This window comes from Falco biarmicus, chromosome 8 (assembly GCF_023638135.1).
Source record: "Falco biarmicus isolate bFalBia1 chromosome 8, bFalBia1.pri, whole genome shotgun sequence".
Classification (NCBI taxonomy): Eukaryota; Metazoa; Chordata; class Aves; order Falconiformes; family Falconidae; genus Falco; species Falco biarmicus.
The window spans coordinates 25,721,367-25,737,670 of record NC_079295.1 but is presented as its reverse complement, the minus strand read 5'-3'; the positions used below and the strand labels follow the sequence as shown (position 1 = coordinate 25,737,670).

At 39.4% G+C, this 16,304-nt stretch overlaps 1 protein-coding gene across 4 annotated transcripts in view; it reads right to left on the bottom strand.

Moving 5' to 3' along the window:
- The window catches only part of RBMS1 (RNA binding motif single stranded interacting protein 1), a 148,963-nt gene that overhangs the window by 55,787 nt on the left and 76,872 nt on the right, over positions 1-16,304 (bottom strand). For all 4 annotated transcript variants that reach the window (XM_056348393.1, XM_056348394.1, XM_056348395.1 and 1 more), the window contains exon 2: positions 12,256-12,431. In XM_056348393.1, coding sequence (XP_056204368.1) covers positions 12,256-12,431 — 176 coding nt within the window. The remainder of the gene's footprint in view (positions 1-12,255; positions 12,432-16,304) is intronic.

The window sequence follows — 16,304 nt, the reverse complement described above, 5'->3', positions numbered from 1 at the left end:
CAGAAGACAACTATGAGATCCCGGAGAAGGCAAACACCAGTGACCCAGGTCTAAACACAAATCCAGCCAAATCCCTGAGGAACAATTACTATTTCTGAAAATTCTGTCCCACTGAACAAAGCAGAAGTTTGGGAAAGACACTAATGAGCAGAAGAAAACATTGCCCTCAGAAATACTCCTTCCTGACTACAATATAAAATCATGAAAATGTAGTTTTTCCTCTGCCCTCCAAAGCTGCCTCTCTCCCCTTCACTTCAGGAAAGGACAAAAAAAAGCACACTAACTACCACAAAAAGAAAAGCAAAGTTAAAATGTCCTAACGGCACTAAAATGTCTTCTATCACAGGAACTCGTGAAGTTTCATCCAGAGAAACAGAAACTAATTTCCCCTTTTTCATGGCAAAGATTCAACTAGTTTTGTTGTGGTGATTTAAACAGCAGTGGATCCCTTTTTCAGAAGGGATTTTTTTTTTGTAAGTATATGGAAAGCCAATTATAAAGAACTGAACATCTGCCTTTACAGCTATGTATTTAGATGTATTCTGCTCTGTTTCTAATTAATTATCCATTTTTTATCCCATGAAATAAAGAAACTACTATGTTCCCAAAACCTGTATCCACCATATAAGCATCACTAGGATGCTTGGTCAGTAACCAGTTAAAATTCTTGCTGCTGCTCACCTTTCAGCTACAACCATGGAGGAGTACATATCCTTACATAACCCTAATCTCCTCTAAGTCAGGGGTTTAGACCCAAATGAGTTCAGGTGGAGGGCTCTCTCTTGAGAGTGTCACTTGATCAATGAATTGTTAGTAACAATTACAAAGGCAACACCTTTGATAAAAAAAGACCAAAAAACATTACCAGAAATGAAGCAGAAGTCCCATGTTCCATACTGATTTAGACCAACACAGGGTTCTGCTTCAGGTCATTGCTTCAAAAAGCACAATTTATTGCTTACACAGAAACTTAAGAGGAAAAAAAATTAAGTCTTTCCTGTTTTTCAAAAAGGAATCAGACTCAAAAACTTTTCTTACTATCTACGCACAAACACCAACTTTCTGTGATCTACTGAAACCTATCTACTGTTTGCACCTTATCAATTCTACCCAATTCAGTTGTCCAAAACCGCAAGCCTGTGCTCCTTTGACTGCCACTTCAACGCCAGCCTCCACTCAGGATGGGAAACAGTTGATCGGTGCCGGTCAGTGCTGCGTCCTTTTCCTGGGAGGGCCACCCTTTTCAAAATACTTAATGACATTTTCAAAACTGCACAATTCAGAGTAAGTGTCCTAGGCTTCAAAAAGAATTAACAAGTATTTCACTGAATAAGCAATTAATAGAATGGGTGGAAAAAACTTCAGAATTTCTCATGGAACAAAGTAACATGAAATTCACTTGGGAAGAACAAAAGACTGGGACAGATTATTGTCTATTTTTATAATGTCATAGCTCTGAATATTTGGAAAATGTTCGAAAAGAATTGATCCTAATTTACAGAATAAAAAGTACATTCATGCTGAGGCCTTGGTATGATGATGGGACTTTTTTTCAGCAGCAGTCCTGGCTGATGGTCTTCCTTTCCCCCCTAGTATTGTACCTCTGGTACTGGGACAGGGAAGCCCTGTAAGCTGCCACTGAGGAAAAAGAGCATGGAGCAACACATGCCCTCCAGTGTTTGAGATCTTCTGCATATAGCAAACAGACTTTTAGTAACAAACAAAAAAGCTTTAACAATAAAGTTAAGATGAAGCCTGCTGCACAATAAAAACAAATAGCTTCCAGTGAGGGAAATGTAGGGGGCTGAATACATGATCTCTGGAGAAAGAAAAAAAAAAAAAAAAGCAAATCATTTACAAACATTCCTTTTCAGATCACAAACATTCCTTTTCAGATCACAAACATTCCTTTTCAGATCACAGTACTACAAACAGCGATGTGGGGAAGGAAATGGACAGTGCTATGTCAGCTCCACTGGATACCCCACCATGCTGATACCCTCCAGCCTCCAAGGGAAAGTGTCTCTCTCCTCTCTGCCAGACTGCTTCTCCAGTACTCAGAGGGCATTCAGACATTCAGCTCCAAGGCATTCAGACTCAACATGGGGGAGATCTCTGTCTTGGCATACCACACAGCTACAGGTTGAAAAAAAGAAGAAAAACAAAACCCAAAGAAACAAAAAAAACCCAAAACAAAAACAAAACAAATAAAAAAAACCCCAACCAAACACACAAAACAAAGCAAATAAAAAAAAACAAACAACCAAACAACCAAAAAAAAAAACCAAAACACCAAAACCCTAAGAAAAACCTCAACAGCAAAAGAAAGAACTAGAGGCCACAGAGTTTATCGAGCACTGTGCAATTACACAGCTGAAAAGCTCAGCCTTCACTAGAACAAATCCTGAGTCCCTGCTATGAGCTAATGACTGGCGATAGGAGCTATGGGTGCTGCAGGTACTCCACACTCTCTAGGATCAGACCTTTGTGAGCACACTGCAAACAGGATGGCAAGCTTGCCATCCTCTTAGGGGCACAGGTAAGCATTTCTGTTTTATACCAGGTTTTTTAACACGCCAGTTCCTTGGTGTTTTTACATACATGCTAAATAAAGCTATGTACTGAACTGTAAAACTCTGCTAGCCTCCAGGCTCCAAAAGCTCTTCAGTTACCCTTTCAGCAAAGTCCTTGAAACCAGAAATAAGTTGCTTAGCTCTTTTTCAGGTGTTTAGATCCTTTTATTTCTGACATTCACGGTCTGTAAACAAAGGATTTGAGATTTCGCCAGTATTTGCATCACCCTCTATGAAGCATTTTTTTCCTCTTTGTTTTAGATCTTAACTATTAACATAATGCTTATATCACTACTGCACTCACTCAGACACTAAAGTCATTACTAATGCACAGAATAATTGCTGATATTTTGGTAGACTTGTGAAAGCTTTTTAGTGGCTATATCTAAGCCAAAAAGCAGCACTAGGATTTGAAATACTGGTCACATGTAAGGCCCAAGTCCACAACGTTCTCCTAGGCAAAAATACTGATCCATAAAGATACTATGTAAAATACACAACTCCACAGAATAGAGAAACAAACATTTAAAAAGAACACACATTTTGGGTTATTTCAATTAAGACAGCCAAAATGATCAATTAAATTAATTATTAATACCCAAAAAGTGAAATTACCCACAAAGTTTATCTTGTGGCAGCAAAGCGACAGATTACACATTTTTCCTCTTTTGGGAAAACAAAAGACTGAAGCAAGTAAGAGAAGAAATGGAAATGTAAGGGGCAGGATAGGAGTACAAATGAGAACATACTTTTTCCACTGAAATTGATTCTGTTAATGATTAACTCAACTCACACAGGTTATTTCAAGTGGAATATTTGTACTAGTAACAGTGTCAAAACAGACCCCAAATCAAAGTCTTCTCTTTTTGTGTTTTCATTGCTGTTTTTCGCTCTATGTCGATTTATCATAACATTACCAACATTCAAATTAAAATTTTACTTTTTTCCCCAGGTACTGCACATCTATCTGCAAAGATTAAATATTTAAATGTTAATTCTTCTCTCAGCAGCCCTTCAGTAATTTAATTTTCTACAGGGTTGGCCTAAGTCTTAAGTAAGGCACTGCTCAAACGCAACTGAGGCAGCTGACATTTTTTGAATGTCAAAAGAGGGTAGAATTTTAGAAGTTGTGGGATAACAATTGAGGATCAAGGCTTAACATTTTGTGGAGGTTTTTTTAAGGATGAACACTCTTTTTTCTCCCTATTTCCTTAATCACAAGTTTCATTAGAGTTACCAGGATCTGAATTAACTCATTTACCTATATTTGCTACTGCTTTCACTCTGCAAATAATAAATACACATATTTTATCTGGATTTCATACGATCTGGAGTGTTAGTTTCTCCACCCTAAACGCAGCTTGGTAATATGGGGGGGGAAGGGTTGAAAGGTTACAAAAAAAAAAAAAAAAGTTGTAATTCAAATGGCCCATTTTTTTTCATTTCAAAGGGTTAACATTACAGAAATCAGAGCTAAGCAGAATTAACCTTTAGCAAACAAACTCAAGGCTTCATGAGATTTCTATGAGTTATGTGAAACCACATGAGATATCAGACATTAGATGTAAGAATCTGCTTGCAAATACTGATCCTGCCTTCTACACTGAATGGTATCCTGAGAAAAAAGGGCAAGCTTAATGTAAGCATGCTGGGGCAGAAATCGGCTTGTGCTCTGAGCTAATTCAGTTCTGAACTGGCTTCTGAGATGCCTGCCTGAGTGAGTCGTCTCTAACACAAGGGACAGTTTTTGTCATCATGGAACCCACTAAAAAGCCTGCTTAGTACTTGTTAACGTTTTCAGTAGTGCACTGAAATTAAACAATTCCCTTAACGTTCCTGAATTACTGGTTATTCTGATGAATAACTGAGCTGCTATCACCTCCCATCTGAGCTGGCCCCTGCCACTGGGGAAGCCTGGGACCAGGACCCTGACCATTCCACCAGCTGCCACCAGACATTTCTTTCCTGTGGCTCTTTAATACCAAACGAGGGTTGCACCTCTGTGCAACAAACACCTGCAAGGCTTGCAAGCGCTCACAGACTTTACACGCCCCACACTACCAAATCAGGTTTTTGTTTTCCAACAAGAGATTTTCAATGGCGGTAACTCTGACCAGTCAGTTTTCCTAGTACTTCTTTTACAAGCAGCTGTGGCTGAAACATTCCTTCCACTCTTCTCCCTCACCCGCACTTCCTAAAGGAAATTCCATGGGATCACCTCCCCTACGGCCCCACACTGCAACAAAATTCTCATTTCCTGGGGGAGACGGAGCTTGTGCAATTGCTGGGTCCCTGCATCTGCAACCACGGTGCAGACACAGCTCCTCGGTGTGTTTGTATTCAGACTGCTTGTTTTCTTAAGACAGTGTGCTGAGGGGAACTGCTGAATACTGTTAGGCTACAAGAAATACTGAGCTCAAAAAATTCCAATCTTTGCTTAGTCACAAAACCAGAAGAGAAAATTAAAACTATATTCGTTTTAAATTCAAGGCATCTCAAGAGACTGTCTGCATCCAGGGCATAGGACTCCAGAAGACAACTGATACCGGAGGAATCTTACCAGTGTGCTTAACTGTAAATGTTGCAACTATGTATCCCTGACACAGCCGAGCTCTACAACACTGTATTATGTATTTTAGCTACTAGTGGAACACTGCATTGCATAGTTTAGCTACTGAGTAAGTAAGAACCAGTCCGAAACCAAGACATGAGCCAAGAGTGCTGAAACAGGGCCAGAAGAAAAGAAGATCATGAAAAGGATGAGAAGAGGAAGATGATGAGGAAGAGGGTGAAGAAAGGATGAAGATGTCCCAAACGACCACCAGAGGACCCCCGACCCATTAGGCCACACACATGTAGTAAGAGTGTAGATATGATAAATAGTTCATGGAGCTGTAATGAATATGCTAATAGTTTCTGATAAACATCATTAATATATATATAGATTGGCCATATAAAGATAAACAGTGAACAAAGTCAGTATGCGTGTTGGACGGAACTTATCCCCAGTGCATCTGGCACCAAAAATCAAGAACGGCTGCTTTCTGAAACCCCAAACCAAGTATTAGAGAGTTTTGTCTCCAATTTTTTGGTATCACCACCTCTTTTTTTTTTTTTCTTAAAAAAAAAACTTTTGTCAATTACAATTTCCCCAAAAATACATATGGGTCCCTAATGACATTCTACATGTCATTATTTAAAAAAAAAAAAAAAAATATATATATATATATACACACACACCCACACACACCCTGGAACTTCCTCAGAGAAGATTTCAGCATGGATTTCATTTGCACATGAATGTAAAGCTATCTGAATTTTATTTCTGTCCAATTAAAGTGCAGATATTGAGAGGAAGATAGTCTTCCTTCACACCATGCTAGGTTAGACACTTCATAACACGACTGCTGAAAGCAGTTGCTAAAAAAATAAAGGAAATTACTATTTAAACCAACCATCACATCTCCAGGTCAGTCACAATTCCCATGGCACATCACACAATTGCCTCACTACGGACTGCGGAAGCCAAGCCCTAACAGAAGGAGCATTTCAGTCTCTGTGTCAGGCCTATATCTCTCCAGTGCATCTGGCAAAGGAAACATACAAAACTGAATACTATTTCTTCTCAGCTGTAGAAATGGGATACTTACTTTTGACAGTAAGCTCTTACAAGACCATCAGCTAAGAGAGACGCTAGCACAACCAGTTGACACCATACTGGCAATGCAACTCCTCTTCTGGCAGATTGTCTTGCTGGGAAACCGGGTGCATCAGCTGGGCAGAACACAAGTGAGATTATCTAAATCCTGGTCCTGAGGTTACTGAGGGTGTTCTCCTGCAGTGCTGCACTGTCTTCCACACCACCACGTGCCTGCACAGGCAACACAGCACTGGCACAATCAGGTATTCCCTCTAGGGATCATACCTTCACCATTCTTGGTGTTATGTTTGCTCTGATGAGCAAAACTGGATGAAAAAGTGTAGTCAGGGGAAATTTACTTCAGATTATACAAAACCCAAACCACGCTACAGTCCTTGAAGAAGGAATAAAGAAAAAAATTATGCTGGTACTATACAACATAGAGATGAACATTGCAAATCACGTATTGCTCAACTGCTAAACAATCTACCTCCTCCTCCACCCAAATGATATTCTGTAAACCTGGTGTTATTTATTCAGAGATGTATGCAATAATACTATTTGAAAAAATACGTACGTAAACCTCTAAAAGAACCAATTTGTAGAGGACTTATTTCAACCCTAAAAAGGCAAGAACAATAGATAGACTCCTTCTCCAATATAATCAGTATTAATACTGATCTCAAAGGGAACAGTTTCAGAGACACTGATGTATCACACTTAATTACATGACATGAAATCATATTCCACATAATTATGAATGCAATATTTCACTGCAGCTGACAAACCATGAAAGCAAAATGCAAGAAAAATGGAGAATAAAGGAGAGAGGAATGAAGAGAAAATACTCTTAAAAAATTGGATAAGTTAGCTTTGAAATCTTCCATTCCACTTTCCTTTACCCACACCATCTATTTAACGAGGCTGTACTCATGTGCTACAGACATTTCCTTGGAATGAACTCCTGAAGTTCAGATATGTCCTTTTGCTAATGAGATATGCTGGGTAAAATTAGCAGATTTCTTGCTCTTAACTGACCGCAGCGATGACAGCTCCCCGCTACAATAAATGTTTGAGCTCCAGTTCACCACTTCAGTCCTGAGTGTGCTTGAAGGAGATGGGAAATGGCAGCACAGGGAGAGGTCACAATTACGTGGCAAGCAAAGAACATGGAAACATTAATATGCTAATGGCTGTCACATAACTTAATGAAAACATGCATTTTATTAAGAGCAGGGAATTGAAACAACTTTTGGGTGCTCTTGCCTCAAAACAGGGAAATATTAGAGTATGCAGCTGTAAAAAATAAAAGTTCCCATGCTGTGGAAACAAAGCTGTATAGCAAGTCTGGCTCAAATGTTTCAAAACGACTATTAGCCTGCCATTCATTTTAGCTCTGCCTGTGTTCATGACGCTGACTATTTAGGAAAGAATCCTTAAAATACCCTCTCAATAAGATATGTGATTTCCCAATGCACACAGGCTCCTGCAAGGTTCTGGTTTTGTGTTCCGACCACCCTGGTGCAGAACAATGGTCTGTCGTGGTTATTATATACTTTAGTTACCATAAACCAGCTGCTTTCCTAATTGTAATCCCATTAAAAACCCACATTATAACCATACAGTGATAATGGAAGGGGGGAGGCCTAAGTGAAGCTGTCCAGAGCAAAAAACAGATTTCAAAAATGTCGCATAGAATACAAGCAGCTTGATACAGGCAGCACGGTACGAGCAAACAGCCTGGAAGGGAGCACACCAAGGGGTGGGCTGGCATGATGATTTATGCCAAACTGAATGCAGAAGACCCTTGTTAAGCCTTAAAGCTTAAAATCTCACCCTGGGACTGGGGATTGTCAGGAGAATGAAGGGTCTGCTGCAGCTCCCTCATTTAATGACGTAAATGGCACAAAAGGAGGCCTCTGAGGAAACTCAGTGTTACAGAGATGCCATTCTGCAGGCTAGCAAGCAAATCATAAGCAAGATGGTGGAAAGCACAGGGCTTTGGAACCATGTGGTGTGGGCATAAAGGTCATCTGCAGTGAGCACCATGCTTAGTGAGAGTCTAGAAAGCACCTAGAAAATGTGTCAAAGCAAGTTACAAACTCCTGGCTGAATCTCCTATGACCCAGTTGCCTAAGTTCCTAATCACCTAAGGAGTCTCAACAATTCCAGCGTGTAACTGGAATGAATTTAATCTTGCATCTTCAGATCTAGATACTAAATAGGCTACAAGAAATGATTGTCTAAGTCACCAAAGAAGAAATTACAATTAAAGCCTAAATAATTGTATTAAGAAATGCAACACAGCAGCTGATGGCGGCTATGATTCCATGATTCTATGGCTGAGGCTACATTGCTGCAGCAACCCTTTGTAAAACCAGCTCTTCGTGGCAGAAGTTTGCTCAGTACAGCAGATCTCGTGCAATGGCACTATGTGGTTTGGGAAAATAAAGTGCACAGTGGAGTGAGGCAGCTTCTTGCAGGCTTCCCCAAACCATGCTCATCAGCTCCTTACTCTAATTTCTCCTTTCCTCTGCTCTTGTCCTTCTATTTAACTGATCACTCCTGTCTAGCCTCCCACAGAAACGATAGTATCTGTGGGCCATTGCATCGATTGCTTTGTCTACCCTTATGTATATGTATATGATTGAAAACTCTTATGGCCCAGGCTGACTCATGTGGTAACCCCCCAACACCCCAGGCTCTGGTTCCGAGTTGGCTGTTACAACATCCTTGCGACAAACATAATACCTACCTTATTCTTCGCCACACTTCTGCCTCTGGCACAACTGATGTGAAGAAATGTGTTTTCCCAATGCAGAACTGGAGTAGCAGGCTTGAGTTTGAATGAACTATTCAGAAACGTGGCAGCTTCACTTCCCACACAAAAGCCAGTAATACTGTCTGAAAATAGCTGTACGCCCAGGTAAACCTTCACAACAAAATTGTAATACCCTCTTTTCATCTGAGAAAAGAGGAGAAAGCTTCATCTAATAGAAAACTAGAAAGAACCAAGCAGATGAAGGTGGAGAGCAGATTTGTAGAGATGCGTACTGGCAAATTGTGGTCTTGCCAGGAAAGTACTTTTCCACAAAACTGGTGAACATTTGCTAACTGTATTCGTAAATACTGCACAGCTGTGCTACTACAGGAAAGCAAGCCCAATACTTCTATAATTTGACAAAAGGTTTCTCTAATGATTCACCAAAAATAATTACTCAAAATAAAAACATGGCCAAAATTAGCACCGTTAGCTGCCATGAGCAAGAACTAAAGCAAGTAAAAGTCACTGTATAAGCAGAGCCCCACACAAGAATTCTGTAGGTATCTTCTACCTTGTATTCTGAGGGATTATATTGAAAGCAGTATTTCTCTGTAATAACCATCACTGAAAATAACTTTTCAGTACAGGGTATATGATACAAGTCTGTGATGATCAGAGGGAAAATCTGTGCAGATGGAATGTTTCTGACATTTGTAGTGGCAATGATATTTTTCAGCCATTATTTCCTCAACCCACAGGTGGTTTTGTGTCTTATCTGACAACAGCCAGAAGATATAAAACAAAAGCCAGTGACCTTTTTCTGTACATCCACTGAAAACTGCTTCTTGCCAACTAGCAAGATCATTTCTGCTATATGAAGAGCTGCCTTTCTATCCATTCTTAGCATCAAGCACTCCTGCAGACACCCTCTTAGGACGGCAAGATCCACTCTGTACAGGGAAGAGGAGCTAAAATTACTCTAAAGCCTCCCAGTAAGATCTAAGGCATTCAGAAAGAGCTAATGAAAAAATTTCAGAGATCTGGAGTAAACAGCAGTCTCCTCATTGACTGCTATATGTCCAAGATCTTATTTTCGATTTATTTTGTATTGTATCTGCTTAAACTATGAACATGGCAGGTTCACTTTCAAGAATATCTGGCCCTCTGTGTCCTGGAAGTTTAGGCAGATTTATAGGAAGGAAACATTTTGCATCTGAAACTTTCCATGGTCTATAAAAGTAGACTACTGAGCTTCCGTGAAGAAGGAGAAAGTGTTGTTTCTATTTTACGGCACCATCGAGTTAGTTGCTAAGGGGCTATGCTGGCAGAGAAGCCTAAGGCTCTTAATAGATAACCCAGATTTCTGAAAGACATGTTCCAAGCCTAAAATTTCTGGACATCTCTCTTGGTTCCTCAGCAGAAATGGATAATTTTGAGACAGGGCTTCCTTTCCTCTCAAGTAAAACGTTTAGGAGAGAAATATCTCACAGGAAGAAATGCCACAACCTTCCAAGTCTGTAAATCCATGTCACAATTTATTTAATAACTTCATGGCGTCAGTTCTTGCCTTTCCTCTATTTGCAAAATTTATGCTGTTCCAACTACAATTATATACTGAACAGCAACAACAAAAACAGAATCTTTGGCTACCCAAGAGGAAAAGGACCAGTAACAGCAAAGTATTTAACATATTTTTTCTAGGATGTTCACAGACCGATGACATTAAGACTGTGAAAACCAAAACGTCTTCAGAAAGAGATTAAGGAGCTATAGTAAATGCACAAATAGTAGTTACTGGGCGGCTCCAGTGCAAAACAGCCTCACAACTCTGTCCTAACATAACATGAGCGCGCAGCCAAAGTTTCTTCACAAGTTCAAAAGACAAAAATGGGAAGGAAAAATCCACTTCTGTAAAACATGTATTTGCAACTAAAACTCAAGTGACAAGGAGTCACTGTCACATGGGAAGCATATCAATCCAACTTTTCACAGACTGATAATCTGTTCTCCTTTCTGCGAAACACATGGATTTCATTTGCTGTTGGGAGAATGACCAAATGGATTATTTCTTTTCTTTAAAGACCCAAGAGCGAGTTGTTTTTATTTTAATACTAAGATGACTGATATGTGACTACTATGCTGAAAGTCCAAGTTTTGTTTAAAAAAGAAAAAAAAATACAAATTCTTCTCCATGAACAAGGTATCAGATTTTTTTCAGTATTAAAAAAAAAAGGCACCTCATATAAGCTGAGATCCAAGACTTACAGGGTTTCCTAGTCATTTTGGTAACTTAAGTTGTAATCCGGGGCATTTATTTTTGTATATTCCTAGTTACTTATCTGCTAAATTGAACACAGAATTACTATGAGAACCTTAGACAGTTGTAGTATATACAAATCTCAATGATTCTCCATTCATTCAAGAGAGATTTAGGTGTTTTCTTACAGGTAGTATTGAAAATTTAGCCAAGTACTTTTCATTTCAAAATAATGCAGAAAGTATACTATGAATTTTGGAAATACTAAGGATTTTAAAAATGCAATAAAACATTTAAGAAAGGTGATTTTAAACAGTGTATAGCCAACATAACTGCACAGTCTCTTGACATCTAACCCATATTTGAAAGTAACTAAAAGGCATATGCTGCTGTAAAAATTAATAAAACCAAAAACCCACACAAGCAAAAAATCTCATGTTAGCAGGAGGTTTTCAGACAGTGTTGTTAAGGCAAGTCTACCTGGAACTCCAGTCGCTAAAGAGGATTCTTACACAGATAGACTATTTCTAATCATAAATATAATAGTGCAGTAATAGACAGCCAACATAAATAAATCTGAAACTAGGATAAGTATGCATATGCACACTGATGCAGAAGAATTACTTGAAGAATTTGTATCAACAGATTATTTTAGTAATGAACAGAGGAGACACACTATTGCAGGTTCTTAATAGCAAGTTTCACATGCAGGTGTTCATTTTTATTTATCTTTGATTTCAACAACATCGGGCAGCAATATGGGTGATCACAGTTTTTACTAAAGCAATAGGTTGCTTCCGTTCACCACTATATTTCAACTTTCTTTGCTTCTCCAAAGAGCCAAACACATTCTTTTCCCTCTGATTGCCCAGGAAGTTGAAACTTGCCATTGTACTACAACACGAGGATTTTTATTTATCAATCTATTTTTCTTCCCTCATAATCCAAACACCCATTTTGTATACCTGCTGTAATCTTATAAGGTATGACATTATAATTTTTATTTGAACATAATACTTACGGTTGGCATAATTTTACCAGGTCCTGATCAGTGGTGTTTGGAGGCAGTGCTCTGATGTAAAGGTTTGTTTTACTTAATTGATCCCATCCTGAGTTGCTGCTGCTACTGCTGTTGTTATTACTGCTGGTGGTACTGGGACTAGGAGGAGCCATCGGGTGGGCTGGTACAATGGACTGCTGCAAAGGAAAAAGCACATCAGAGTGAACTACAGATAGCAATCGCTGCATGCGCATTAGCTCAGCCTACAGTAGCCTGTTTACTATTTGGAGTGTTGTGTTAAATCTGTCCATAATTATTCCTGGATTTTAAATACACCTGCTTTCATAGCACATTTGGGATAGGATTCACAGGCACGTTCTAATATACCCAACCACCACGTGAAGCATGCTCAGTGCATGCCACAGGTTCAAATTATATACAACCGCTGCTGAAAGTTACTCATAGGATTTTATCACTCTTCATTGTGGCATTTGATGTGAAAATGAAATGTACCCCTAGGTTCCAGCAGGTATAAACTAAGTTTACATCACTACAACTATTTCAGATGTCATAAATTATCTATTGTGGCTGACACGAAGACTATGCTATTTCCTTAATCTATCCAGAAATACAAAAATAATTAAAGCCTCTTTTGTATCTCTTCTGGCTTTTAGTACTTCACACAATACTGCTATTGATTTTTTAAGATAGAGAGGGAGCAGAGACAGCTTAAGGACCAGACTTCAAATTAACTGCGTGCCTTGGCAGAACTTTCACACTGCCACTGATCTCTCTATTTGTGGATTATTTCCAGAGTGTCAAGAAAATGATTCTATATAATGGGGGAAAAAAAAAAAAGAATCAAGTTTCAAAAGGAGATAAGCACACAAGCTTACCTAGTCCTCAAGGTATTTAACAGTATTGTTTTTAAAACCAGACCCTAATGGCACATAAAAACGTCCTTGAGAAAATCTGCAGTACAGCGGTCTCAATCACTTGCATTAACACCAGTATGGCAGGACACTGTACAGAATGTATTATGAACAGGTCTGTGTTGTTGTAAGAGAGGAACGCTTTAATGAATATACTAGAGAAGTAAAGTTGCCAGTGAAGTCTTGTGACTACAAGGTTTTCACTGACAAAGAACTGGCTGCACGCTGCCCCTTTCCTGCAAAAGCCTGAGCCTCCACGGCCTGAGAAGCTCATAGCGAAGAACCACCCTGTGAACTGGAGGAAAGGCACAGCAGGAGGGGAGGGAGGAGGAAAAAAGTGGAATATGAAGTGAGATGTCAGTGCAGACTCGCTTGTTCCCGCCCCGGTGCCACCCTCTTCTTTGGACTAGTACAAAGAGTTGTGCAGCCACAGCCTGAACCAAAAAAATTATCTCCCCCGATCTGGTACACCACATGTGGTTTTGTGCTTCGCAAAAAGCTCCGGCTGTCACAGGGCAGGGAACAGGAGCGTGTAGGCAGAGAGGAGGGGATTACAGTCTACCTCGGTTTAAAGCATCCATGAAACTACAGCCTTAGTACACAAGAAAAGTGAAACGATTTTGGAGATAACCTTGGGAAATTAGAATGAAATTGTGAATGGGAGGAAAGTACAAAGGCACACTTTACATCAGATACTTCACAATACCTGTGTGGGTTTTTTCTGTTTCCCTAGGAAGGTTTTGAAATCTTCTAATCTCACATATTGCAAAGTGTATTCTGCAGCAATAATAGCCTGGAACAGCAATCTGCAACACTCGCTACAAAGTCAACATCTATATGTAGAAATGTTGCCTAATTTAACTGAACTGAAAATTACCAAAAAGAAATAAATATATTCCTGATGATTTAACATTTCCAAACTAAGTATCAGTATTTCATTGTCATAAGGTTGGAGGATTTTTTTTTGTTTGTTTTCAAATAAAGATTTTTAGAAACATCAAATCCCCTCCAAAAGATTTATACTTGGAGCTGAAGCACTGATCTAGAATTTCTTCCACACACGTTTTAAAATGGGAAAAATAGTAAACCCTCCCTCCAAGTTTGTAATGGAAACATTGACGGATTTTAACTATAGCAGCGCAAGTCAGGCTGTCAGACCATCCTGCTTCCAGTAATGCCAAGCAATTATTTTTAGGGTTACAAGCAACGCAGAATGACAAAGCAACTAGTTTCAATACATTTTCACAAATAACTGAACAAACTTAGCCTGGCATGGTGCTATTCCTCTCTTCAAAAAACCTTCAGCAGAGTCCTCAAAATGCACACGGTGATCAAACAAACAACTGCTCACTTCCAGGTTTCAAAACGCGCTCTCCCCTTGTACATGCATGTAAGCTGCCATGAAAGTCAACATACACATACCAGTCTTCATCTTAACCAGTGTTTACCATTGGAGACTAAGAGCCCCTTTCTTACCTTTCAATATTTTTGGCTTGGTTTTGCTTTTACTTCTTACAATGTTTTTCCCTTAAAATCTTTCTGTTATGAAGAACTGGGGTTTTGTAAAATCTTGTCACCAGCTGGCCAAAGGAAAATGTGTGTGTGTGTGTAAAGACAGCAGGAATCCTAACTCTGTCTTCCTGTAAAACATAAACGCTCCATTCTAAGAAATTTAAGCTTTTATTTAAATATGAAGACGCTACAGTGCTAGTGGTCACATCTAATTATGATGGGAACGTAAATGTGATTAGTTGCCTTCAGACAACTACAGTTGTTTACAGACAACCTTTTCCATTGCTTCCACAGAAATGCATACCCTGACCAGCCTTAAAGGCTTTACAAAACACAGATACTGGGCGTACTGCAACTTTCAAACTCTGCAACCCAATGAGACACAGATAGCCATTAAAGGGCCAGGGACATCTTAAAGCCATACAACTAACACATTTTTTACATTAAAAATTTTTAAATCTGAATCACTCTTTCTGCTCTGTTTGTCATCGATGACTACTTGTAAAAACTAAATTGTAAAAGTCCCCGTTTTGTTCAAAGGGGCTTTTCTTTTCCATTTGCTGCAACAGGCTTGTCGGCAGTGCGGAGCCCCACTGCTGTAGCTGTGCTGGCAGAGCCTCTACACCGACAGCCTGCGCCAAGAGAAGAGTTTTTCTGTTGGCGTAGTTGCATCACCTCCCCAGACGACATAAGCTAAGCTGATAAAAGTTCTCTTCTGCTGGCACAGCTGCATCCATGCCTGGACTTTTGCCAATATATCCATGTCAGTGAGGATGTATGACTTTTTTCCACACCCCTGGCTGATACAGTGCTCGCTGGCAAGACATTCTGCAGTGGACACCTGGCCAAAGTTTGGGGTTGTTTGTTTAGAAACAGCTTTCACAAACTTTAAAACCTGAAATCAATTTTGAAAAGTTTTGTTTTACGAACTGTAGTCTCTGCTGCAAATTCGTATCAAAAGCTCTTCTTAATATTTTATCGCATGGACTTCACAACAGTTCACAATAATGTAACATACATTAAAACACATTAATTTTTCTTTTTAATCATTGCATTTTAAATTAAAACACTGAATGCTAGTAGAAGATGAATGAATCTAAGTAACAGCCCATTATTTTTTATGACAATATTCCTGGTCACAAGAAACATCATTATCACACTGGTTTGCAGTTTCCTCCTTAGTCTTCACTCCCAAAGGTAATTAGCGATTGTTCTTCCTCCACAGCAGTTTCCTTCCTGTCATCTTCAGCAAACATCTAAGCAAGAAAGGCCAGTGACAGAATAACCATCCCATATGCTGTATGATCACCCCATCCCATTTTGGAGCCAGCTGTGAGGAGCTCCCAACAGCCTTGCCTGATCCCAGAGGGACCTTCCCTCCAGCCCTGCACAGCCTGACCACAGCAGTGGGAAAACCACGGGTACTTGTTACAAAAAGGAAAAGCTTAGCAACAGAACAGTGCCCATGGAGTGCCCTAAACCAAGGAAAAGTGCCTGCCTGTGTTTTCTTCTCAATATAAAACCCAACTGGGAATAATCACAAGTATTGAAAAACAACTGGAGAATATACTCATCTTTATATGAACCATTCCTGTCATTCTTATAAACCACTTTATGCTTAAGGAT